General features: G+C 43.7%; 4 protein-coding genes across 10 annotated transcripts; 2 read left to right on the plus strand and 2 right to left on the minus strand.

Moving 5' to 3' along the window:
• Positions 1-525: 525 nt before the first annotated feature.
• On the plus strand, positions 526-26,594 carry LOC143143479 (peptidyl-prolyl cis-trans isomerase H-like). Of its 7 annotated transcripts, none has more exons than XM_076304759.1 (6): positions 14,958-15,948; positions 16,008-16,235; positions 24,239-24,349; positions 24,409-24,587; positions 24,680-24,790; positions 24,851-26,594. In XM_076304759.1, exons 3-6 carry the CDS (start codon positions 24,239-24,241, stop codon positions 25,071-25,073), a joined length of 624 nt encoding a protein of 207 aa, XP_076160874.1. In that variant the 5' UTR covers positions 14,958-15,948; positions 16,008-16,235; the 3' UTR covers positions 25,074-26,594. The 7 variants fall into 7 exon arrangements, with proteins under 7 accessions (XP_076160877.1, XP_076160873.1, XP_076160878.1 ...); XM_076304756.1 differs by lacking the exons at positions 14,958-15,948; positions 16,008-16,235 and adding exons at positions 17,890-18,215; positions 18,617-19,002; XM_076304762.1 differs by lacking the exons at positions 14,958-15,948; positions 16,008-16,235 and adding an exon at positions 526-641.
• LOC143143461 (uncharacterized) lies at positions 916-4,713 on the plus strand. Its single transcript, XM_076304712.1, has one exon. It carries the CDS (start codon positions 1,325-1,327, stop codon positions 4,133-4,135), a length of 2,811 nt encoding a protein of 936 aa, XP_076160827.1. The 5' UTR covers positions 916-1,324; the 3' UTR covers positions 4,136-4,713.
• On the minus strand, positions 6,425-11,401 carry LOC143143466 (tyrosine decarboxylase). The gene is made up of 4 exons (XM_076304731.1): positions 10,843-11,401; positions 10,001-10,217; positions 8,028-9,484; positions 6,425-7,929 (listed from the first exon to the last, which is right to left on the minus strand). Exons 2-4 carry the CDS (start codon positions 10,199-10,201, stop codon positions 7,923-7,925), a joined length of 1,665 nt encoding a protein of 554 aa, XP_076160846.1. The 5' UTR covers positions 10,202-10,217; positions 10,843-11,401; the 3' UTR covers positions 6,425-7,922.
• Positions 15,014-20,047, minus strand: LOC143143464 (aromatic-L-amino-acid decarboxylase). Its single transcript, XM_076304721.1, has 14 exons — positions 20,006-20,047; positions 19,129-19,365; positions 18,898-19,011; positions 18,664-18,715; positions 18,515-18,585; positions 17,907-18,149; positions 17,721-17,846; positions 17,422-17,660; positions 17,051-17,225; positions 16,811-16,976; positions 16,684-16,736; positions 16,014-16,210; positions 15,859-15,936; positions 15,014-15,184 (listed from the first exon to the last, which is right to left on the minus strand). The coding sequence occupies exons 2-14, from the start codon at positions 19,327-19,329 to the stop codon at positions 15,046-15,048; spliced, it is 1,854 nt and encodes a 617-aa protein (XP_076160836.1). The 5' UTR covers positions 19,330-19,365; positions 20,006-20,047; the 3' UTR covers positions 15,014-15,045.
• Positions 26,595-26,660: the final 66 nt, after the last annotated feature.

A 26,660-nucleotide genomic window follows, 5' to 3' on the forward strand; every position in this document is an offset into this window, starting at 1 on the left:
TGCTTCTGTACGTTTTATACAATTCGAATAAGTCAAATATAAAATTTTGAATGTTTCGAGAGTTGTTCAATCATTTCTATCTTAGAAAAAAGTAGGATCTAAAACTAAATGGAATTTGGAAAATTTTATTAAGCTGATGGTGTAGTTCTGACTTCGAAAATATATTTAGTTTCAATTTGTTATCATTTTGAGCTATAAAAATGATAGATTCCATAAAACCACAAACATACTGACCGGAGTTTTCTATGTCTACTACCTTTACCGACTTCAGTGTTTCAAGTAAATATAGTTCGTAAAATCACCGTTCTTAGACAAATATGTCGCTCCAAAACCATTGGTATTTTACGAGGTCGATATTTCAGATCATATGATACCAACTCTCGTAACATCAATCATCTATTCCATATCTCGTGTGCTTCTATAGTTTTCACAATCAAACCGTTTAACTGTATTTATTTGTTTTACAAATATTACTACAAAGTTAATATAGATTCGAATAATTCCTCCATTTTACCCTTCACTAGAAAAGTTCCCCCTACATAAAGTATTGTTATTTTTTACAACATTTTGTGGCTTGTATAGTAAATATAGATTTTGTTCGTGTACTGCAAAACAGACGACGTTAATGAAAAGAAAACAAGGTAATCCACATAATTGTTTTAGCCTTTCGAAATGTCGTATATTTAGTAGTTATTAAGAAAACATAAGTATAAATTATTCAAACTATTTTTTTCGTAAGATTATTCTTTGAAAAAAGAAAGCTTATTTGTAAGAATCTTAGATACCAACATATTTGCTTCTATAACAAATGTTTGAATGCTTGTAAACTTGGTGCGTCGACTTTTTTGAAGTATCGAAAAATCAACTTGTTGGGCATTGCGCAAAGTACGCCAACTTCAGGTGGCGCACGATTTGCTGCACTTCTGTGCAAATAACCTCGTTACACCATCGTTCGAACGTTGGCGAATTTACAAATTTGTATAACAAGTAAACCACGCGTGTTACAATAAATTTTGTAGATATTCTCTTACACGAATAATTTGACGATCATGAATATTCCATATACGTAGTTTCGTACGTAGTCAATAAAAATAATACTCGACGGTATGCCGTATTGGATTACAGTGTGAGGAAGGAAAATACGCGCACTACGTTTCTTAACAATACCTATGAAAGAAACACAATAATTTGTAATGCGTTTCCGAACAACGACAAATACCGCTTGGTTATCAGTAGTGACAGGACCTAACTTAACATGAGGTGAAACTAGGTCCATAAAGGTTTTACTTAATACTGCCTTTTAGTGTTTTGCAAAAAATACACAATGGAAGCCCACGAGAATGAGCAGTACGTTACATTTCCTCTTTCTGGAGTACACGATGGTATACAAGATAATATTATATCTCACGAGGAAATATGCGAACCTGTCAACGAGTGCGTCCTTCAGGAAGGACTTACCGAAGTATCTGTTACGGATGTCAATTCTGGTATTACAGAGGCACAGGTTGCCGTTGAAATTTTGGCAGAACATTCCGACGAGGAAGACGAGAATCGTGTAGTATATCCTATATACATTAAGCAGGAAGAACAACAACAGTACACATCCGGAGACGACGAATCCATGGCTGTGGAAGCCCTCCGACAACTTGGTGGGATGTACCCATGTTTTGAAGATAAAAAAGTATCTTGTCCTAATTGTGCAAATCTGTTTACACAAGCTGAGATGGCCAAGCATCATACTACGTGTACCCCTAGTAAACTGTCTTGTATGACTTGCGGAGAAAGATTCGAAAGGAAAATGGACTTAAATAATCATATGGTTTGTCATCAAGTGGATCGACCGCACGCTTGTAGAACTTGCGGTAATTTGTTTCGTTCGAAAAGCAGTTTACGATGTCATATGTTAGAAGTACATCAAATAGAAAGACCTCACAAGTGCACAATATGTGGAGCAGATTTTCAGAGGCCTTCTAGCTTATCTAACCATATGAAAATTCATACATACGTTGCCGGACGTGCCATCATGCAATCGCAGGGTAATAATGCATCTCAATCCGAAGAAACATTTAGAAAATGGCCAGAAGATATGACTGAATCCCAAAACAACCAAGTGCCATCTTCGTCTGTACAAACTGTTCAAACATATGATACAGTTCATTGGACAGTTCCATCTTATAATTTTCACAATGAACAGTCAACGGTAAGTACAATATCCAGTCCTCAGGAAAAAATAGACACTCTACATGAATTTACTGTGATGCCGAACGGAGAAGTGACACAGTTTGAATATACTCAGCAAACTAATATAAGTAACCAAGTCAATCAACAATACAATCTCTCGTTGAACTCGTTTAATAATACCGATGCAATGGTAAAAGTTGAAACTTTATCGTATAATAGTGAAAATAGAAGGAATTATGTAGGAATTGAAACAAATGGTACAAAGCAACACACTTGTAGACATTGTGGAATTAGTTTTTCTCGTGCAACAGCATTGGTATCTCATGAGAAAATTCATGCATCCAAGAATTGGAACATGCCGATAGAATGCGAATACTGTGATAAACAGTTTCAAGATGGTAATCATTTAGCTACTCACCAAACAACTTGTGCGAAAAAAATGATGCAAAATAATATAGAACAAGGTACACCTAATAATAAATGGGGTAAACACGCGTGTTCCGAATGTGGTAAAAAGTTTACAACTAAACAGAAAATGTTTAGGCACCAATGGATTCATAGAAAAAAAACACATTCCTGCGAGGTATGTGGATCTCAGTTTGAAAAACAAAATCAATTGGACGAACACAGGTTATCGGCACATCCAGGTGATTCTCCATTTACTTGTACAGAATGTGGTAAAAGTTTTGTATCTCGCCAAGGACTTTGGGAGCATGGTAGAACACATGCTGGAAGTCCTGCTCATTTTCATTGCGATACATGCTCCAAAACATTTTCGTCTAGACAGGGATATTTAATACATCATCGAACTCACACAGGAGAGAGACCATACGGCTGTAAATTTTGTTGGAAAGCATTTAGGGATGGTGGGACATTAAGAAAACACGAACGTATTCACACAGGAGAAAGGCCACATGTTTGTCCTCTGTGTTCAAGGGCTTTCAATCAAAAAGTTGTTCTACGAGAGCACGTCCGATGGGTTCACGCAGCAGGGAAAAATGAAACCGAAGTAACTGGACCTCCTTTCTCTTGTCCCATATGTGGTGCTTTAAATCAAGATCGTGACGAATTATGTGCACATATTGTTAAGCATTCTGATCAAATGATAGCAGAAGCAAAAGCAAAAACAAATAATAATGCGCCAAAACCCAAGCCTGTTAAGAAAAAATCAAAAGCACCTCCGACTATTAGCTTACAAGAAAAACAGGAAACTGGAAATCGTATAATTTCTAAAGCAGAACAGAATGAAGCACTTTTGTCTATCACAGAAACAGATAAATCAGATGATCAACAAATTCTGAACGATAAACAAAATAATACTTTTCTTGTAGTCACCACAGAAAAGCGTAATGAAAATTATATCGCAATATCAGAACTTAAACCCAATAATGTACAATTGATAGTTAACGAGAAACAAGATGATAATATGCATATTTCGCAAACTAATCATAGTCATGGAGAGTCTTTGAATATGATTGCTATAAATAAGCAGAACAATGCAGCCCATATGCTCTCCACAGAACGAGAAGGAAATACACTTCATCCTACGACTAGCCATAGTGAAATAACTACGATGCATTTAATACAGACTTCGAAACAAAATAATACTTTGCACTTAATATCAAAACAGAACGAATCATTGCCTGTTCTAACGCTACCAAATCCTCAGGACCATGAAAACTTTTCCAGTCAAATGGCACAAATAAGTAACAGTGATATACCTATGGATATGGTAACTCATCATTCGACCAGACAAGATCAAAGTGTGAAAGATCACAATGAAGTTGGACAAGAATCGTTAATACAAGAGGGAGGATCTCAAACAGCAGTAATACAAGTCATACAGTATCATCAACAAGAAAGCGACGAAGGAGAGGAATTGGTTTGTGGTATTTGTGGAGAAGATTTTAGTGACAAAACTGTGTTGATGGAACATGTTAAAATTCATATATAATTACTGTTACTTTCTTGCTATCCAAGTTTGTGATATTCTTGTGCTATTAATGTGACTATGTAGGAAATAACGAACTTGAACACTTTTTGCGTTGGAAGAAAAAACTGCTAAATATAGCTATTTAAGTATTATTTCCAACAATAGTAGTAGAGCACCAGTTTTCTATGTGTCTTAAAAACGCACTGATATTAAAAGACAGGGAATTTTCGATTATATTTATACATTTTTAATTAATACATTTTTGATTTACGATTCCCTGAAATGCTTTTGCACAGTTAGGTTGTACACTATACATGTGGTTAAATAATGTACATCTATGAAAATAAAATTGGATAGATAAAGATTTATATATTATGTGAACACACATTAATGGTTATGTTGACAAAAAAGAAGAAAAACATATCGTAAAAAAGTAATCTGAGGTTTATGTAGCTCTGCTTAATGCAGTTTTATAAATTGTTTGGTCTTTTGAATTTATGTATCGATGTACGATGCGTAAATTATAATTGAGCCAAATGCCACATATAATGTAGAATATGAGGTGCAATAAGAAAATAAAGTGCATTTTATTTTCTACGTTTATCTTTTAATTTATATCACACTGAAACATATTTTTCTTTGACACGTTGACATTTCGATCTAAAAAATATACATTTACGTAATGATTGGCTCCTTTGTGTTTAATTGTCGCGCACTTTTCCAGGACAGAATCGTAGAATAGTCACGTGTTGTTACCGGAACGAAATACGAGTCCGCGTTATTTTACGAAATAAACAATCATATTTTATAAATGTATTTTACAATTGCTATGTAACGTGATACGTGGTTTTAACAGCTGGTCATCAACGCTCAGTACGTGTAACAAAAAAGTAAGTATCAATATTTACAAAACAAAAATAAAAGTATATTTTATATACACGTGATTTTAAATCTTATAAAAAACGATATAGTTATTTATTTATATTTACAATTAATATTATGCGATTAACGATATAATTTGTATTACGACATATAACGGCCAATACTCCTGATAAGTTATAATTTGAATTAAATATTAACCTGTACTTCGCATTTAACATCTGACTTCCCTCTAGACTTCGGCACTAGTACAAGAAACGTGTTTAGCCAACATTTGACGTTTTGCATTTTGAACTTAAACATAACAGAATACTTTGTATAAATGTATTATAAGTACTTAAAAAAGACCGAGTTTGAAATATTTTTCATAAAGTGAAAAAGATATATTTTTAAACAAAGAAGTTTTAACCTCAATTGTATAACGTGTGGATATGTGTATAAGTTGAGGTTATGTTGTGTGCTGTTTCATTTTACCGAACACATAATTCTGGAGTAAAAAATTTTAAAGTAAAATAAGAAAAACTTGTACAAATTTGTAGTCTAAACGCACAATAATGCCTACATGGAATCAAATTCAAGCTCAACTTCGAAATCCAAATAATCCTGTGGTATTTTTCGACGTGTCAGTGGGTACAACAGAAATTGGTCGAATGATTTTCGAACTTTTCGAAGATGTCTGCCCAAAAACATCTGAAAATTTTCGACAATTCTGCACAGGAGAATACAGGAAAGACGGTGTACCTTTGGGTTTCAAAGGTGCTATTTTTCACAGAGTCATTAAAGACTTTATGATTCAAGGAGGTGATTTTGTAAACGGCGATGGTACTGGTGTCATAAGTATCTACGGTGGTGGAACCTTTCCCGATGAGAATTTTACATTGAAACACGACTCACCCGGATTATTGTCCATGGCTAATAGCGGTAAAGACACTAACGGTTGCCAGTTTTTCATTACGTGCGCAAAGTGTAATTTCTTAGATGGAAAACACGTTGTTTTTGGAAGAGTTATCGATGGACTTCTTGTTATGAGAAAAGTGGAGAACGTCCCTACAGGTCCAAACAATAAGCCAAAAATTCCTGTGACAATATCACAATGTGGACAAATGTAATAGCTAATATAATTATAATTTATATTTTTATAAAGAACGTACATGTAAAATACAAAAATTTGTATTATATTTTCCAAAAGTAAAGATAGTATTTCAATCGAATGCCTCTTACCATTTGTGTATCAAAAAATTTATAAACGGTTTAAAACGCACACCATTCTATAAGGCATAATTAGGAGGTAAAATGATAACTAATTATGATCCTAATTACAGAATTACCTTCAGGCTGTCCGTACTCTGCATTGCCTCTAGGTATTTTATAATTCCTTATTAATATAAATTGGCTATCGAGACCTACTTATCGTTACTTAATATCTACTAACACAGTTTCAAAAGTTACGAAATTATGCTTTCGTTAACGAGTCGATGACGATGATATAAAGGCATCCACAGAAATTTTATACGTAATACAAATGAAGTCAAATGAAAGAAATTGTAGTTTTTCGAACTTCGATTTTATTACGTTAGATTTACATACGAAATAAATATTCCATTTCACAATCTATACGGTATTGTGCTGGTTAAAAATCCAAACTCGTTTGAAATATTAACACGATTTATGAATCGGTTCAATTTTTTCGGAGGTGAAACATTCAAAGTGAAGTACGTGTACGCGATCTAAGTCTATAATTAGTATCGATTGACGGTAATTTCAGCCGTAAAATTTTAGGTCATCCTTTCATATCCCGTTACATCGATCTATTCAAAAACTATTATCTATATGAGAATGATCCTCGTTTCTTGACCGCGGGTAACAGGACACTTTAACATCTTTTCTACTTTAAATAATAGAAAGAGTATCTCGGAAAATGCTAGTTTCAAGATAGACACACTCTAATACTTTTGTTCTCAGAATTTATCGCTCTACCGAATTCTGCCATAAAAAAAAAACTGGTCAGGTCGTTTGAAGAGAAATAAATCAAAATTGATCTTCGAATTCCTTCTACACTGCCGCTCAAAAAGAAATTATTACCACTGCATCGAGTCCTCCTCAGAACCGTATAACTTTTCTTAGCGACGCTTCTTCCTATTATTTAAAACAGCGAAAATATCACGGTGTTCTATTTCGACCGTATATATTCGTACACAGTCCGTTCATCAAACAATTTAACGTCGTGTGTCTAAGATACAATCGATGTACTTAACAGTGAGTCTTATTTTTGCACAACTACCTATTAATTTTTAATATGCTTTTAATTCTTACGAGAATCGATATAATTGCCTTATCCTAATACGATTATTTTCATTTTCCAATGCTATCGAACGATCGATTCAGCGCCCCGGCGAACCGATACGTTGTTCGCAGTATCGTTCCTCGTTTATGAAACGATCACGGTTCCCGCGTGTGCGTAACGATCGATTCATCGTCGGTGCCCAATCGCCCGATTTCGGTTCGATTGCGGCACAAATACGAAAATAAAATTCCAGTTGCACTTACGTTGCGTAAAATCGTGCGTGGAACGGCAAATTCTCGACGAACGATTTGCCAATGTGTCGAAGAAGGTCTGACACGTCCACGGGGTACCATCGGGAACGTCTACCCGGTCCGCGAACGATTAGCCTACTCTACATCGAAAACACTATCGTACGATACGTCCGTCGTCAATTACGCGTTCCGTAATGTCGTCCCAAGGTTAATCACCGTCTCTCGTGTCGATCCAACCGACACCACCGGTCCCATTGTAACCGATCCACCCGGTTCCCTGAAAAACAACTATATATTTCACGTAGCTGCGTTACTCCGTACAAGTATGGTCGGTTTCGAGTGCCACCTATCACACAAATCACGAATCGTCCGGATATCGTCATCGTCGGGATCGTCACGACCTGAAACAACATTACACCGATCATCATCATCAGCAGCTCACGGCAACGATAGCAGAGGGTCCCTCCTCTTGGGCACCGTGAGCTGAGGCGCGGTCTACCTGCTGTTGCAGAAAACGTCTTCCTCAATCGTCTCGACCTGCGAGTTATCATCGACCACCATGATCGGCGTCGCGCCGTCGTGAAGGCTCGACTTCGAGATGGATCGTTTGTACACGTCCCTGGTGACGCTTCTCGTGAAGCTGAACTTCCTCACGAGCTTCTTGTCCAAGGCTGCGGGACTCTTCGGTCCCTTCGCCCTGAACTCGTCCTCGGTGCCCTCGTAATGGGCGAGCATCACCTCGGTCGCGTGTTCCTCGATCACGTCCACCGCGTGATCGATATCGTCGTCGCTCGCGTTCTCCTTGATCACGCAGAATCTCAATATGTACTTGCCCATAACCCTCGCAGGGATCATGTGTAGTCTACCGGAGGCGTTGATGTTCGCCAACAGCTCCTGATTGATCTCGTCGCTCTCCTTCAACCTGAAGCACACCAGACCGACCCTGACGTCGTTCGTGATCTCGAACCTCCTGTCCTTCCTCATCAGTGTCTCGAAGCGTCTCGCGAGCTTGATGTGATTCCTTATGTACTTTTGCAGCCCGGTGACCCCGTACGATCTCATCACGAACCACAGCTTCAACGCTCTGAAACGTCTGCTCAGGGGTATACCCCAGTGACGATAATCGATCGACTCCCCCGATCTGGCGTGTTGAAGGTAGAGAGGATCCACGACCAGAGCAGAGGTCAGTTTCACGCGATCGCGCACCCAGAGACAGGAACAATCGAAGTTTACCAATAGCCACTTGTTCGGGTTCGTGTTGAACGAGTCCGCGTGCTCGATACCGGCCATCAGAGGTCTCATCTCTGGACAGATGAAAGCGTTCCCTGCGTAAGCGCCGTCCACGTGCAGCCAAACGTTGGGATAGAGTTTGCACACCGGTCCGATCTCGACCAGATTGTCGAACGCGCAGGATCCAGTGGTGCCCAAGGTCGTGGAGACGAAGAACGGTACCAGTCCGTTTGCCACGTCCTCGCGAATCGCCGATTCCAACCGTTTACCGCGCAGCGAGCCCTTCTCGTCCGGTTCGAGTACACGGAGCTTCACCAGACCGATCATCGCAGCCTTCTCCACGCAAGAATGAGCCTCCGTGGAACAGTAGGCCACCAATCGCGGCAGAAAGGCCGAATCCTCGGTGTTCGGGTCCTGTTCCTTCAAGGTACGGATCGCTTGGGTACGCGCGGCCAACATCGTCACCAGAATACACTCGGACGCGGACCCTTGTATCACACCGCCGCCTTTCGAGGTCTTCAGCTCGGATAGAAACTCCGTGGGTAGGTCGATCGCTTTGGCGTACCAATCGAGAACGATCGTTTCCAGTTCCGTGCAGGCAGGACTGGCCGCCCATGAGAACCCTATGCAACCTATAGCGTCGGACAGCATGTCACCGAGAATCGAGGGGAACGAGTTCCCCGCTGGGAAGTACGCGTGGAACCGTGGATGCTGCCAGTGGGTGATCTGAAAGAAACAGGATTTTTCAGCTATCGCGGAATCTTTTCCTTATCGTTTCTCGATACTTCGACTATTGGCTGTAGCGCGAAAAGTAGAAACCATCGTGTACTTGTTACGCTTTATAGTATCGTTAACGACGTTGACGGTTACTCGAGTAGTTTACAAACGTTAGTAAACTACTTAGTAAACGCTTGTAAACCTTGTAAACGCTTTAGAGAAACATTGTCGATTCGGTAGCCACCAATGGCTACCTCAACGACGGTAACGTTAGTCGAGAGTTTACAAACATTAGGGTTCCTCGTGGACGCTTTAAGGATACTTTGCGAGTTCAGAGATCACAAGTGATCAACGTGTGAACAATTTATGTCTAAGTTGATCCTCGAGAGTGGAAGGAACGGTGCTCGGGGCGAAGGAGAGCGTTGATTCACGGTCGCCTTACTTTTTACTATTTTTTCGTGTTCGCGAATATTATTAACATCGAAAGAGGTCGGAATCGATAATCGAGCCACGGCCGGCACTCACCCCGGGCATTATCTTGCATTCGACGTCCCGCATTATGGCGTCCCATGCCTCCCCTTTAGCTGGCGCCTCCTTCGGCAGGAGGGGCCTCAGGTAGCCGGGGTCCACGTTCGCGGTGACCCTCTTCCCTTCGAGAGTGCGTAGGTACTCGCAGATGTACTCGATCATTTGTTTCCCGCGTACTTGGAACTCGTCGATGTTCATGGTAACGGTGGCCGGGCTGGAAATGGAATTTTGAGGAACCGTGGTAACGCGCGAGGATCGAAACTTCTCGCGATTGGCCACGTACGGTGTACGTGATCGCGATTACGTCTTTTTTTTTTTTTTTTTTTTTTTTTTTTGACTCCCCCGTGAGCGAAAATTTCCCTCTACGCGCTCGGTGGTAGATTCTATTTGGATACTTCACCCGGAGAAAAATACCAAAATACGAACATGGTACTCGAAGTGGTAAACACGAATCCATTCGTGACAAATTTTATTTGGATACACCGATATAACTCCACCGGAGAAAAATACTAAAATACAAACTTGGTAAACGAAATACGATCCAGTGGTACTCAAAGTGGTAAACGCGAATCCATTCGTGGCAAATTTTATTTGAATACACCGAAGAAAACTACTAAAATACGAACTTGGTAAACAAAATACGATCCAGTTGTACTCAACGCGAATCCACTCGTGACAAATTTTATTTGAATAGACCGATATAACCGAAGAAAACTACTAAAATACAGACTCGGTACGCGGAATACGATCGAGTAGAATTCAACGCGCGGATATATATATATACACAGTACACAATACTTTGATCTAAATTATTACTCTCGTACACGGTAAACACGTACATTGGTTAATAGCAAAGTTGGTGGAACGCGCGTCCCCTCGAAATCGATTCGCGCGAAAACTTCTACTTCGGTGTTCGATTCGTTCTCCCACGAACCGCTCGGTTCTCGATTCCGTTGACGATCAGCGGGACACTCCGTGCGTCGAAATATCCGCGATCGTCTCTCCTCGTCGTTGTTGAACGCTTGGTGACGCCTGGTCTCTTTCTCGTGCCGTGGGTCTCGGGCGACCCAGCGCTGATCGTCCGTAACGAACGCGTAGTTCGTTTCACACGCGTGTTTCCGTTAACGGGGTGAAAAAACCGATCCACTACGTACGAGATCGAGTTCCACGTTTGTGCGGAACGTCGTTGCACGAATCGTTGTGCGCGACTCGGCTCCGTCGGGGAACGCGTAACAGGTATGCCCCGCGTCGGAACAGAGACTGGTAGTACCTGCCAAAGCGCCGGTCAGTTTTATAGCGCGCCTCCTCTTCGTACATCCCTGCTTCACGCGGATAAACGTCGAGTCGCGGTGCTCCGGCGATCGTGAACAATTTTAATTTACCTGCACCATTCCGAGCCGCGACACCGAGCCTCGCACCGTGACGTTTATCGAACGAATCGCCACCGCGTCGAAAATGGGAGCGCGCGTTCACCCTCGTTTAGAAAATCACCGCCAGCACCTCGTAGGGCTGATCGGATTCGCTGCGACGAATACCAACGATTAAACGATGCTCCCCGACGATACGAACGATTATCGAGTTTTCAAAAATTAATATCCCCCCTCAATAATTTCCAATCAATCGACGGGTAATCGAACCTCGAGAAACGAGCGATCTAACGAGCATCGAGACGTCCGCGAACTCCGATACGAACGACTCGATTCTCAAAAGTTTCAAGATACTTGAAATTTAACGTTTGGAGAGAACGAACAATCGTCGCGATGTAATCGCAGCGCGGCGAGATTGTTTCCGGGCTCCGGTACCGGCGGATTGAATTTTTTTTTCAAATCGATATCCCCTTTAAAAATTCCGATAGTCGAAGAGGAGGGTAACCGAGTATCGAAAAACGAGCGATCTACGGAATATCGCGGTCACAAAGACGAGACGATGTTTCTCGAATCCGATACGAACGTTCGAACGTTCAAGAATTTATGCTAGCCCCCCACCGCGCGAACGGAGCAATGGAATATTGAAAAGCGTCGTCGAAGATTCGTTAAATATCTCATCGTGTACTGTTCGACCTGGTTCACGGGAGAATCGCGGGAAAAACAGTTCCCTCCCGGCACCCGTGAGCCCTTTCATCGATCGTCTCGATGGGGGAAGGGGGGGATTGAGGTGCTATTTTAATTGTCGAAAAATCGATTCGCCGCCATGAATCGATCCCGAAAATTTGAACGAAAATTCGCGAGAAGGGTGACCGGCATCAATGGCGATGCGTCGGGGATGGGGGGTCGATGTTTGAATAAGCCGACGTGTTGTCGATGATGCACGGGGAGTAAACTCACCCCCTCCTCCCCCGTTTATAAATAGACGTTTACTCTTCACCTACATTTACAACACCCCGTAGAGAAGCGGTGACAGGTCACCGCTCAATCTTTGTAACACACACACGGAGACCGCCGTGATCACCATTTTCTCTCGTCGCCACCTTCACGCATGATCTCCTCGCGTCCGTAGCTTTCGAATTGGATTCTCGGCCGAGGGTTGCCGATCGCCGCGTTCGAATTAAGGAAGGAAACCACCGTGACGATTCGAATAAACAATATTCTTAATATTACGGAGCTTGGAAAACGTGTCCTGAAAAGATTCGTGTGAAATTCCGCCGAAATTGTCGGTGCCTGGTTCGTAGATGAAAATCGTGCGTAACGAAAGTAGTCTAAATCGATAAGTGCGAACAAAGAGTGTTCGGATCGAGTGTCGTGTATTGTACCACGTGGCTCATTGTCACTCGCTCGAACAATACGCTCGATTCTAAAGTTGTGGAGTAAGTTTGTGCCGATTCCGCCCAGCCCTCTTATCAGAACGTAGATAGCGGAAGGAATAATCGAATCGCGAGACTGAAACGTACAAGAGAAGAAGGGTGGTGTCTCGACGCAGAGACGATAATAATCTAGAATGATTAATAGTTTCGTACGAAATCGTAGGTGAAAATCCGAGAAACGTGCTTCCCGAAATTATCGAAGATTCGTTGGAAAAAATTTTCAATTTATCCTCAAAAGAAAAGAAAAAACAAAAAAAAAATTCTCAACCTTTATTTTCGGTCGTCACGGTGGTTTCCTCCCCTTGATTAATTTCACCAGTGGCGAACCATCCTCCCCCCACTCTTTGCCAAAAACAATTTGGGGTCGGACGATTCAGGAGGGCTCATATTAAAGACGATAAAAATACTGCGCGTTCGATACGGTAATATTTTTATTGAACATCCGACTTGTGTAACATTTTCAAGCTTATCGGGATACCTCACGATGGAGCGACTCGATCGGGTGAACCCCGAATCGTTTCGTGCTGTGTACACCGTCACTGCTCCGAACTTTAATGCGAGTAGTTGATAAGGCGCCCCGTGAAAGTATGATAGAAATCAATACCCGAGGTGCGTTCAAAGGGATGCAGAAAGGTGTGACTTTGTACTTGGCTTCCGCGATTGTTTCGAATCTCTCTCGTTCGCGCACCCCTGACCGTTTCTACGATTACACCGGGCAAAGAAATGGGAGAATTCGAACGAGAAAAATTAAACGGAAGAATCGGAACAATTTCGTTCGTTGCGCAAAATACAGAACGGATCGGTGGGAAAGAATTCCAATATCGTATCGCGAAGACTACGTTCGTTTCTCGACGCGAACGAACGGTCCACGATACAAGCACCGCGGCGAAATATTTACTTTCGGTTCGAAACGCGTTAATGGCGACCGGAAACATTTTACAATATTTTTCACAACTCGCTACGATCGAATGATCATTTCCAAACGTGTTGTTACGCTCGTTCCTTCTGTATTTTGCGAACGAAAGGAAACCGTTCACCGCGGCGTGCTAATATCGCGTTCGGGTAAAGACAACTCTTCCAACCTACTTCTTTCAAGGATGCCGGAACGTGTTTTCCTGCGTGTAACGCGTAAATAAGTTCTGTTGTCGATCACGTTCGAACGAGAAACCGTTCGCCAGGGGTTGCGGTATTCTCGTAAACGGTGCCGAAGAATTGTTTCGCGGCGATTCGGTCTCCAAATGCCTCAACGTTCGCCGTGTTCTCGAGCAACGTAAGTCGATTACGCTTGCGCGCGATTCGCTTGACGTAGTATCTTTCAGCGATATCCGGCGATCACGTACGCGCTTGGGTCAATCGTGACGATTTCGAGGCGGCGGTTACATCGTTTTTTCCGTAAACTAATCGAAAAACGTGAATTAAAATAGAGTCGGATAAATGTCACGGACACATGGAACGTCGAACGTGAACGAATAAAGGAACGTAGCCGTGTGAACGAACAGAAACCAGGTGCATCGGTCACACTGGTGACCCCAACCTTTTCGATCGCGCGACGAACCACTTTACGACCCTTTCTTTCTTTTTTTTTTTTCCATTTATTTATTTATTTTTCTTTTCTTCTCCAAGAAGTTTCTCCCGTTCACGGTCTCCATTTCCCGAACATTTCGATCCTGTCTAACGCGAGAGGACAGTGATAATCAGAACGCGGGTTCTTTTACTTCTGAAATCGTTTACTATCGACCTATGCACGCTTTTGTATATTTATGTGTGTGTATATGTGTTGTGTATGCGCGCGCGCGCGCGGTATGTTACACGTGAACCAGTGGTGTACGCGTGGAACATGATTCCGTCGCGATCCAAAACAGAGCACATTTATATAAACAGATCGATAAGCAAGTAAAGAAGATGTACTTGTATTTATCGAGCGCCTCCTTCGGTGACGCGGTCGAGCTACTACGGTCGTCCTCGAAGACGCGAAACTTATATTGAACAGCTACTACGATGTTCGAAAACATCTTCGATGACACACGGGTGTCCTAATCGAACCATCGATGGTTCAAACTCTGTCGCCGAGGTATTCGGGAGTGTCCTTCTCGGTTCGTTGACAGAACGTGTCGTCGTCGATTCCGTCGGTAGTTATATTATCTACTCGCGATTCCGGCCGGTGATCCTCCTTCGTCGGTGAAGTTCCATTCCTGATCGATGCACCTGGAGAGACCTTAGAAAATTACGATCCGGAGACGGTTTACGCTCTGCCGTTCGGTGATCTTCCGCGCGACGGAGAACCGGACGGCGAGGGCTCCGGGCTGCAACTGTTGCTGCTACCGCGACGACTTCCGGTACCACCCGCCTTCAGACGCACCATGGTGTCCAGATGACGGAATCTGGAGAAACGATTGCCCGGTTACACCGTGTTTCGTTGGACAATTCGTTGGTTCAAATCATTTCTACGAGAAGAACATACTACGCGCCTAAACAGCCTAGACACAGCAAAGATCGACCGTTTGCGCTCGAAGCTTTTCTGCTACCGGAAACTAGCACCTCGACAAGATCCTTCGAATCGTGGAGTTAATTTCAAACGACTTTGGTGCTTTCAAAGCACTACCAAGCACTCGGTGTTTAGAATATTTTCGTTTCAACATTTCGTATACGTATCGTTTACATGTTATAAGAAAGGAGTAATTGAATTTTAATTTGCAATTTTAAATCAAGATGGTTTTCCGAATCGGAGAAAGTACACCGAATTTTTGATACAGACCCTTCGCGAAGCTAGTCCCAATGACAAAGCGACTGAGAACAGTTTCGATTGATCGAACTAGGACCGTGAAAGCCTCCAGGACATGTTCCGTAAGCTGCGTTTAAATTATTTTCCTACGAAGAGGTCTATAGATTTCCATAGTGTCCAGATACAGAAAAAGTTAATCAAGAGTAATTCTTAAACATTTAAGAATCTTTGGTAGAGATCCTTCGTGAAGTTACAATCCTGTCCAAGTGACGTAACAGGTATGATCGACAGAATCAGGACGATGAAAGCTTCGAGGACGTTTTTGCAAAATACCTGAGGGACAGTTCACTGGTATCGGCGGCTTCCTTCGCTTGCATCAAGTAGGCCAGTGGCCTGGATATCCACGAACGTCTGAAAACACAGGTAACGGATCAGTGACGCTATTTGGACCGATGATTTTTTACGTAGCAATGAGTTTCCAGTCTCACGATGCGGGATGAGGGTTCGAGCCAATGCCACCGATCGTTGCCTGCGCGTCCAGCTTCGCTCCCGTCCTGTTGGGGGTTTTGGTAAATCCTGGCTGAATAGCTGGATCGGACACCATGCGAACGAAGAAGGACCTCCTTTGTTCCAGGGTGGCTTTCCTCTTCTTCTCGCGGATGTCTGCCAGCTCGTCCATTACGTCCTGTAATTTAGAAACGTGGCCATGAGTAATTTGAACTTCGATATCTCCGAGCACTCGTTCGATACTACCAAGCACTCGGTGTTTAGAACTTTGGTGCTTCCAAAGCAGATCCAAGTACTCGATGTTTAGAACTTTGGTGCTTCGAAAGCACTACCAAGCACTCGGTGTTCAAAACTTTGGTACTTCCAAGCACTTGGTCTTCGTAACTTCGATACCTCCAAGTACTTGGAACATTGATCTTTCTGAGCACTTGGTACTCGGTACTTCCAAGCACTTGGTCTCTAGAACTTCGATACTTCCAAGACACTTGGAACATTGATATTCCCGAGCACTTGATATCTAATACTGCCAAGCATTCGGTGCTTAGAACTTTAAACACTTCCAAGCACTCGGTGTTCAGAACTTTGCTACTTCTAAGTACTTGGTACTCGCATGGTAGTGTACAGTAACAAGAACAAAGTGGTCTCGCTCACCTTGGACTCTAGTAACTCGGCCAGATAGTCCGTTATGATGCTCCAAGCTGTGTCTAAGCGGTGAAGAACAAGTCGCGGAATTAACACGCGTTAAATGTTGTCGCGGAGAAACGACGAGATTACTCACCGACGTCATTGGCAGTGGCATTCGGTGCAGCGAGCGCGAAACGAATCGTGAAGCGTTGATTCACTCTCGCTGGCACCATATGCAGCTTTCCGGAATCGTTGATGGTGCTCAGTAGCTTTTGGTTCAGCTTGTCGGAGCCTTTGGCGCGGAAGCACACCAATCCCAGCTGAAACGTGTACGAAATGTAAGAATCGCGCGACCGATCGATATCGACGATACCGTATCGCGACGATCGCTCACCACAACTTCGTTGCACACTTCGAATCTCGCGTCCTTCTTGACCAACGCCTCGAATCTTTTCGCCAACTCGATGTGATTACGGATGTAGGCCTGCAGCCCCGATATTCCGTAATTTCTCATCACGAACCACAGCTTCAGGGAACGAAATCGACGACTCAGCGGAATGCTCCAGTGCCTGTGAAAATATATATAAAAAAAAAAAGAAAATATTCCTCGACGGAAGCGAAATGAATCCTAAATTTCGATCCCCGGTTCGTAGAACTTCCAAGTGGATTTAAATCGCAGGGTCGAGCGTTAGGAATGGACGCAAGGATCGATCGAGGAAACGGAAGATACGTAAAATTCGAACGAAAGACCACCCTGAACGTCACCTGTAGTCAATGGCCGTGTCCGCGTGAGTGTGTTGAAGATACAACGGATCGACGACGAGCGCACTGGTCAGCTTGAACCTGTCCCGAACCCACAGACAGGAACAGTCGAAGTTAGTCAAGAGGAATTTATTGGTGTTCGTGTTGAAGGAGTCCGCGTACTCGATCCCAGCCATTAGATACTTGAGCTCCGGGCAGATGAAAGAGTTGCCCGCGTAGGCTGCGTCCACGTGCAACCACACCTACGAAAGAGGATTTTAATCCTCCTGTAAGAGGACGAAGGTGGATCGATGGTCTCTTACGCCTGGATATTTCTTGCAGACTGGTCCTATCTCCTTGAGGTTGTCGAATGAACAGCAAGCGGTCGTGCCGAGTGTCGTGGAGACGAAGAAGGGGATGCATCCCTCGGCGGTGTCAGCCTCGATCGCCTGATGGAATCACTTGGTGTATACGATTAACGTTTCGTTGGTTTTCAATTAAAATCTTACCTGGCGGAGAGTTTCCCCGCGGAGCACGCTCTTCTCGTCGGGCTCCAAAATCCTCAGCTTCACGAAACAGATCATCGCGTCCTTCTCCACGGAGCTGTGACTCTCGCGGCTGCAATAAGCCATCAGCTTCCCGAGAAGAGCGGTGGCGTCTAAATGAGCGTGGGCCGGCGATTCCTTGAGCCTCGCGATCGCTTGCGCCCTTGCAGCCAACATGCACACCAAGATGCACTCCGAGGCCGAGCCCTGAAGTTCATTGGGAAGACAATTTTTTTTTAAACGTTCTCCTTGATCTCACGGCGAACTGATCGGGTAATCGACTCCCCCGATTAATACGAAATTTCCTTTGATTTTCTCTCTTAACTTTAGCCCCGAGCGTAACGTAATTCCCTTAGATTTTCTTCATTAACTTTGTCCTCCCGCGTAAAATGGAATCTTCTTAGATTTCCACCCGTAACTTTGTCCCCCGTGTAGAGTGTAATATTCTTAGATTTTCTTCGTTAAATAACGAAAGGAAATTTTCAATAATTTTCTCTGTTAACATCGACCCGTGGAAAAATACAATTCGTTTCGATCGTTTCTGCGTCGAAAGTTTCCCGAATGATTTTTACCTGTATTACACCCCCTCCCTTGCTACCGTGGCTGAAGTAGAGGAAGTCCGTCGGCAGACCGATGGCTTTGCCTAAAATTCAAGCGACATTCTTTCGGTATAGATCGACCGATCGTTCCTCGAGCTTCGAGATAAATTCAAAGGTATTACCGAACCAATCGCAGACTATCGTCTCGAGCTCCGTGCAGGCTGGACTGGCCGCCTAAAACAAATAAGATGCCCGAAATCCACGCTTGATTGGACAAACAATCGCTGATCGATCCGTCAAGTCTGACACGGTGGCGTGCAGACCCCCCAACTTCGCCCGAGAAAATTGAGTTTATAGATCGATGGGATCGATAGGACGACAATTAGAAACGGTGGAATAATTGTATCTCGACTCACCCATGAAAAACCAATGCAACCGAGAGCGTCCGACAGCATGTCACCGAGGATAGACGGAAAGGAATTTCCAGCTGGGAAGTACGCGTGAAACCTCGGATGTTGCCAGTAAGTGATCTGCAAGAATGGCCCCGGTTCGCTTACGAAACGTTCTTTTTCGCGATCTCCGCCATCCTCGCAACGTTGAGTCGCTCGTCGAAAGATTTCCGTACGATCGTACATAATTTCGCTTACCCCTGGCATGATTTTCGACTCGACGTCCTTCATAATGTCCTCCCAGGCTTCGGGCTGCTGCGGCGGCTCCGAGGGCAGTAGGGGTCTCAAATATCCGGGGCCAACGTCAGGTGTTACTCTCCGATTGTGTATATTGCTCATGAACTCGCAAATGTACTCCACCATCTCCTTGCCACGCACACGAAACTCTTGGATGTCCATGACGATCCGTTTCACTCTCGGCTACTGGCGCGATACCTTGAGACCCGGTTCAACGTTTCGTTCACCGATCGTAATTATCGAAACGACTTCCGAAACGAGCACCACGAGTTTCTTCGACTTTGCCGAATTGCTTAACACCGATAATCCCTCGAACGCGAAAATCTTCTTCACCGAACGCGTATCGAACGAATCGGGCCTCCGTATCGTTTCAACGTTTCGGATATCTCTTAAACGATCGATCTCCCCCGTGTACTCGCTCTTTTCTCTACATTCGTTAACCTCTCCGCTCGAAATTCCTTTTCTACGATTTACTCGATATACGCGAAAAGACTACTCGCGGTTAACAACTACGATCTCATTTCGTATCTCTTCTCGATGTATACGTTTACGTTACTTCACACGTATCGCGTACCTTTACCAAGGAATGAAGCAACCGATCAGTAATACCTCTTTGATAATTTCTTCACTCCGTTCTCGACACTGTCTTCGGATCCTACACCCTGTTCACTCGAGGCACTATCCGCTCGAAAAATTCGATATCGCTCCAAACCCCCATAGCTTGATCCCCTTGTGTATTTCTTTTTCTCTTTTTTCTTTTTTTTTTCTTTTTTCTCGCACAATTCGGGCAAATGGTTGCAAAGTAAAATTTCGTGGTACCCGCCGCGGAGTGTCCTACCTGTTGCTAGTTCACCAAAGCGATGCACGACCGATCCGTCCACGTTGGATGAGCCACGACCGAACAATCCCGAGTTTCGCTCACCAGTCGTGGATATATCGAGGATCCAGGCAACGGAGAAGCGGTCTTCGACTCGTGCGCAAACGCGTCCTTCCGCGGGGATCGTCCTCGCGGATCCCGTTCGTCGCAAGGACGAGCGGCGAGAGACGGGTGGATGTCTATGCACGGCCCGGGACAATTTCCGTCAAGGGGATGCTTGAAATAGACACGCGGGAAGTCATCGTCTGGCAACGCCATCGCGGGCTCATTTTTCCCGTCCCCATCCGCAAGGAGACTCTAACAACCGTTGCCGGCCGATCTCGAACCAGCCCTCGTCTGAAACTTCCTTTTCAATTCTCCAACGACGTAATATCCGTCGTCAAATTGGCCCAAGTTTCATCGGGGACGCGTCACCTGTTCCCGAGTGGACCGCGACGTGGAACAATAGCTAACCACCGGGCATCCCTGCCGCGAGAGAAACGGATTCCGTGGGGAAAGAACGCCAATCGGTACGAAAGGATTTTTAACGTCTCGTGTACACTGATACCGGTTGTCCCGAGTTCTCTGTCGGCGAGCAACGAAATAATTACATTCCTAGTATACATCGAGATGATACTGTAGTTTCCGAGTCAGTGGACCGTTACAATTCCTGCGACCGTACCGAGGGAGACTGCTTATGGGAAAAGAGTTTTTATTTCTGGTATCTTCACCGGTAATTCGTCGAGACGATACGATAGTTTCCCAGTCGGTGGACAAAGATTAGAATTCCTTTGATCGTATCGAAGAAGAGTACTTATAGGAAAGAAGACACGGTTTCTTCGCGAAGAAAAGGGTGTTTATTTCCGGTACCTTCACCGGTGACTAATATTCGTCGAGAAGATACCATAGTTTCCGAGAATGATTACAATTACTTCGAAGGAGAGTACTTATAGGAAAGACGACGCGGTTTCTTCGCGAAGAAAAGAATTTTTATTTCTGGTATCTTCATCGGTAATTCGTCGAGACGATACGATAGTTTCCCAGTCGGTGGATAACGATTAGAATTCCTTTGACCGTATCGAAGAAGAGTACTTATAGGAAAGACGACACGGTTTCTTCTCGGAGAAAAGAGTTTTTATTTCCGGTGTCTTCACCGGTAATTCGTCGAGACGATACGATAGTTTCCCAATCGGTAAAGATTAGAATTCCTTTGACCGTATCGAAGAAGAGCAATTACAGGAAAGACGAAGTTCCTCGATGACGAAGCGAGAGGGAATCTTCTCACCGGGAAGCGACTTCGAAGAGAGTCCCAAACGCGACGTGCTTCGTCGTTTCGGCGCGGACTCTTATCGCGTAGGAACACGGGGGCACGTAGTATCGTCGAAATAACGAGCAAGGGCATCGCGAAGCTACCTAACGAAAGATTCCGCGGATACGTAACCCAGAAGCACGGGATCAAGGATGATAGGCTGGTGAACTTCCCGCGTGGGGAAATCTCATTCCGCGGTTACGAATCGTGGTGGGAAATACGTCGTGGAAGCGTCCACGAGGAATTCTCGCGAACACGGTGCCGAGAGTCAGTCGTTCATTCGCGAGCGAGTCGTCGAGCATCTTCGGATGCGCGAAAGAGTTGGCCACTCGAATAAATTGGAAGCCATGCTCCCAGCAGCCCGCGATGGTTTATTACGGTGGGAAAAGAGCGCGCAGGCATCGTTAAGAAGGTGTCAGACGCAGAATATCCCCGACTACTCGTCCCTCGATGGAGATGATGGGTACACCGAAAGTGTCCCGGAAATCCTTGACCTTTTCCACCGTGGGGGGGTTCTTTTTTTTTTCTTTCCTTTTCTTTTTTTTTCCTTCCTCCTCCACCGAAACAGCGGCACGTTAACAATATCCTCCGCGTCGTCGAGTCGAAATTAGATTCTTTTCGTTCCGCGCGACGACGCGCGTAACCGAACCGCGAAGATCCAACGAAGTGGCGGGCCACTCGACCCTTCTTCCAACCGGCGTTGAACAATAGCTGTACAATTGGACGAGCAATCGACGCCGGCCGGTGTGTGTGTTTTTTTTTATCCTCTAACACCAACTTTTCTATCAATCCTGGTCGCGGAGCCGCGAGTGTCACCGTTGAGACTACACGCCAGCAACCAACGCGACTCAACCGTAACCGTTAAAGAACGCTATATGGGGCAAATAATGATTTCTGCCTAGGTGAGGAACTAGAACCTAGCTTCATGGAAGTTTCGTGGTTAAATCTTTAAATGGAATCGATCGGGACGAGGATGTCTGGCCTAACGAAGTTTAGGATCGCGTGTGTGTAGTGGACGGATGACGGACGGTGACAAGTTTCGAAGGCGTAAGTGATGTACCAACCAAGTGTCACATCGTGGCACTTCGTGTTCGTCGTAGACTCGTCCACGCTGGTAACACCTCCGTTTTCTATGTCCGGGGACCGATACGTTTTCCTCGAGGTCATTACGCAAATCGTGTCAACGATAACTACTTTCCCCTTTTTTCTATTCTCTCCTCTTCACTTTCGCTTCTTCCACTTTCGTCGTTTTCGCCCTTCGAAACGTCATTCGCTTCTCTTTCTTTTTTCTTCTTTTACGTTACTCTTGATTTCATTCACTGGTGATATCGCGAAACAGGGTCCGTAGGAGACTCCGAGCACCCGAAACTCGATGGCTAATCGTCTCTTCGACCCTCTACGGGCTCTCCTTCCGATCCTACCGCAGCCATAATCGTCCCAAACCGACGAAACGGTGCAACGAACTCGAAAGTAGCCAGTGGCGAGGCTGTTCGTCGAGCACCGCGTAAGGTGAAACGACGCCCTTTAGGGATAAAAACGTTCATAATGCTGGAATGCAGGGGCGAGGGACTGGCAGGGGTGCTTAATAATGCAATATGGCGTCTTGGCGTCGCGGCGCTATGCCGACTATGCCGCATACCACCACCATATACGCCTACACTGCGACCCCCTTACGCCCCTTTCGAAGAAACGAACGGGTGGGGGGGTCGAACCGTGCAATCGAATGCTGATTGGAAAATATCGATGGGGCTCTCCGCAACGGGGAAACCCCCTCACCCCCATACACCGTGCCCGGGTGCTTTTTCCAAGCTCGCCTCGGAATTCCGGAAATTATATCGGACGCCAACTTTCAAGGGACGTCCCACTTCCTTGCTCGTCGATATTAATTGACGATCGTCGAAAACGAGATTGATAGCTGGTTCGAGGTAACACGTAACGTTGCACATCCGGCGAACCCGGTACCCCCGGAACATTTGTTCTCGATGATCGTGTTCGATCTCCCGCGAGAAAAGTTTTGGTCGCTTGGATATTCTCGGGAAATTTCGGAAACATTTTGCTCGTCCACGGTAACGCGAAACTATTATTTTTTCTCGGTGATGAAATACAGTTTTTTTCCGAGCGAGATCAATCTTTGAAAGAAATACGGATTTGTTTAGACGTGACGAGAGAATTTCTTTAGGGACGATAATACATTTAACCCTTTGGACTCGAGAGGTGACCCTCGGTCGTTAATACTAATTCACTTTACTATTTCCGACCCGGGAACACTTCGCGGATTGGAATTCAAATTGGAATTGAAATATTACGTTTTTCCTGGAGTGTAAACCTACGTACGCGAAGTATAGAAAAATGTTCCATTCCAGATGAATTTTACCACTTGAAGAATCTTTTCGAGCCGTTGGTTTCTGGTTGCAAGAAGGAAGCATCGAGTGCAAAGGGTTAAACAATTGCGTTTTGCGTATCTATAAAAGTGTACAGAAGTAATCGTACCGTGTAGAAATAAAATTGATTCTTTTCACGATTAATTTACGCGATCTGTTTTTCGTTTACTCTACGAGTTCTCTGGTTAAGAGGGAGTAATTTATATTTCTATTCGAATAAAAGCCAAGATCAAGTCCAGCAATGTGTACCTAGATTTAAGCATACACACCCCCATGAAAGAACCCGGTGAAACCTTCTGTGCGAGACTGTACAAGGTCGATCCAAGTTCCATGAATGGTTCTGATAATGCTCGCGAACTCGTGACCTACTGGTAGAGGAACGCGGTATATATATCTCTTTCTCGTACTTGAAGCCGATTTCTGTTGTGCTTCGCGAAAGGAACCACGATCATCGAGAGAACTCGGTAGAAGAAACGACTGAAATTTTCCAACGACTGGCCGATATCGTCGATTTCGTTGTTTCAGATGGGCAGATCGAAGAACAAGAGAAAGAAATGGACAAAGAACTTGGAGGACGAGCCAACGGAACCGGGAATACCGATACCGAACGCACCGAGCAAGTTTCTCTTGATGCGCGTAAGTACGTTTCTCCTCGTGAGGAATTCGTCTCGTTGACGTCGATCGCTAATTTTCAGGTGAAAAGCGGGACGAAGATCAGAAACGTTCTTGGTTACGCGCTGAAAGAGTTCACGAATCACGGTAGCGTTGTTTGGACCGCGGTTGGCCATGGGATCGGTAAGGCCGTTTCTTGCGCGGAATTGTTCAAGAAGAAGCAAGAGGGACTGCATCAGATCACGAGATTGCGTTACGTGCCGTGAGTCTCGTGGAATCTTTACTTCTCAAGGCGTGATATAATATGTTGCACGCCTTGTATAATATATTCGTCGCGTATTAATAAATTCGCAGATCGGAGAAATCCAAAGAGGTGGTTGGAAGTGGCTCGAAGACGGAGGTTCGCCACGTACCGGAAATACACATTTTATTGGCGAAGGAAATAAAGGATACGTCGGAGGCTGGGTAAAGTGCTTGTTGTTTTCGGTATCGGTGAGCAGTGTTCGTTAACGTTACAAAATACAGTTATCAGGCACCCGACGATCGCGGAGAATTCACGAACGGCGATGAAGAGCCATCGAGCTCGAGGAAAGACAGAAGACAGGAGGCTGGTGGTAACGTGACCTGCATCGACGCCGAGGAATTCGCGGCGATGGGATTAAGGACCGGTCAGAAGAGACCGAAGAAAGAGCAGCAAACCGAAGCACCGCCTAGGAAGAGTAAAAAGCGAGGAAACAATGATCGATAATGGACGCGGTGAAGAATAGTGAACGACGTACGCGATGTTAAAAATCGACGACAAATCTCAAGTGCTTCTTTAACGAAACCGTAGCTTCTCGAATCGTAAAACGTTCCAGCACTTCTTAACGATGTATAGAAATCAAACGGGGAACTCGTATTAAGTAGAAATTTTATTCTTTGTCCGTACATGCAGATTCGTCGTATATGTAATAGTGGAACGATCGATCTATTACTGTCGTCTCGGTCTCCGTTAATGAACGTGTCGTTTTCGAGTATTTATTTACAAATTATATATATACAATGTTACAATATAATGTTCACAAACATTGTAAAACTTATATGTAATATATAGTACGAAAATTGCAGTGTCTCCGGCAGAAATTCATTTCGAAACCTCGTAAAGGGGGAAAAAAAGAAAACGTCGCATTGCGCGATTTGTAATGGTGCACGCTATTACGATCTCGTCGACAATAAATTCAAACGTTTACAAAGTTCTGCGTTACGTTGTTGTTTATCGTTATCGGTGAAACTGGGAGACAAAGTACTTAACAATTTTCCGACCACACTTTAGTAACATTGTATCGAATTCTTACAAGCTTACAAACATTTCTTTGAACGTTACAAAGGACTGCAGATACGACAGTACATTTGATTCTTTTATTTTTATATTAATCGCTGATGAAGATTATCTATTTAGAACTTATGTATTCGGCAGTGATGTGGACAATCATCTGGCACTGATATTGCTTTGCTCGATAAAAGAACTGGAGAATACTTTCAGTTTTGTGTCTTCGATTACATAGATTAAAAATGGTCAATGTTGCGTAGCAGGAACATTTTGTCCAGTTGGGACATTAACCCATTGAGCATCGATGTTACTTAAAAACTTATCTTTAAATAGTTTTAAAAGGTAATATTGTTTCTTTTTGTATCGGGTAACAAAATATAATTTAGTTATGCGATAAGTATATTACGTAATAATTTCCCTTATCCTTGGTTAATATTACAGGCACGTAAGTGATACAGTTTTAAATAGATTATAAATAGACTCGGCGCTCAATGAGTTCATCAAAAAATTAATTAACCGCTCAAAAATAAATCCACAAAGTAGCTTAACGATTACTCGTATTCCCCAGTTTTATTTTTTAAAATGCGTGATTCCCGATAATGTGATAGGACTGTGAGCATTTTTCTTACATCTAACACTTTAGACGATAAAAATGTAACTTCTTTAAACTTGTATCGACAACAAGAGAGAAGCCTACCATTTCAGGTTCGTTACCACAAGAAATAAATATAATATAATTAAGCATACTACAATATTTATTAACATCACTGCCATTAATATGTCGTATAACAGTTTTTCTAATATGGTTACTCTACTGCGATTATGATTACATCGTACCAATGAATTGTTTATATTGTAATAGATAAACGTATTCTCTCATTGTGAGTTATACGATTCGAAAAAAATTCAAAGTTCTATTTATATCAATGTATTAAAAATCAGTCAATTAAAGTGTTTTATAACGAATGCACTCATTAATTTAATTATAATTTACGCCTTATTCACAGTAAGATACTGTACTTCGTT

This window comes from Ptiloglossa arizonensis, chromosome 2, assembly GCF_051014685.1.
Source record: "Ptiloglossa arizonensis isolate GNS036 chromosome 2, iyPtiAriz1_principal, whole genome shotgun sequence".
Taxonomy (NCBI): domain Eukaryota; kingdom Metazoa; phylum Arthropoda; class Insecta; order Hymenoptera; family Colletidae; genus Ptiloglossa; species Ptiloglossa arizonensis.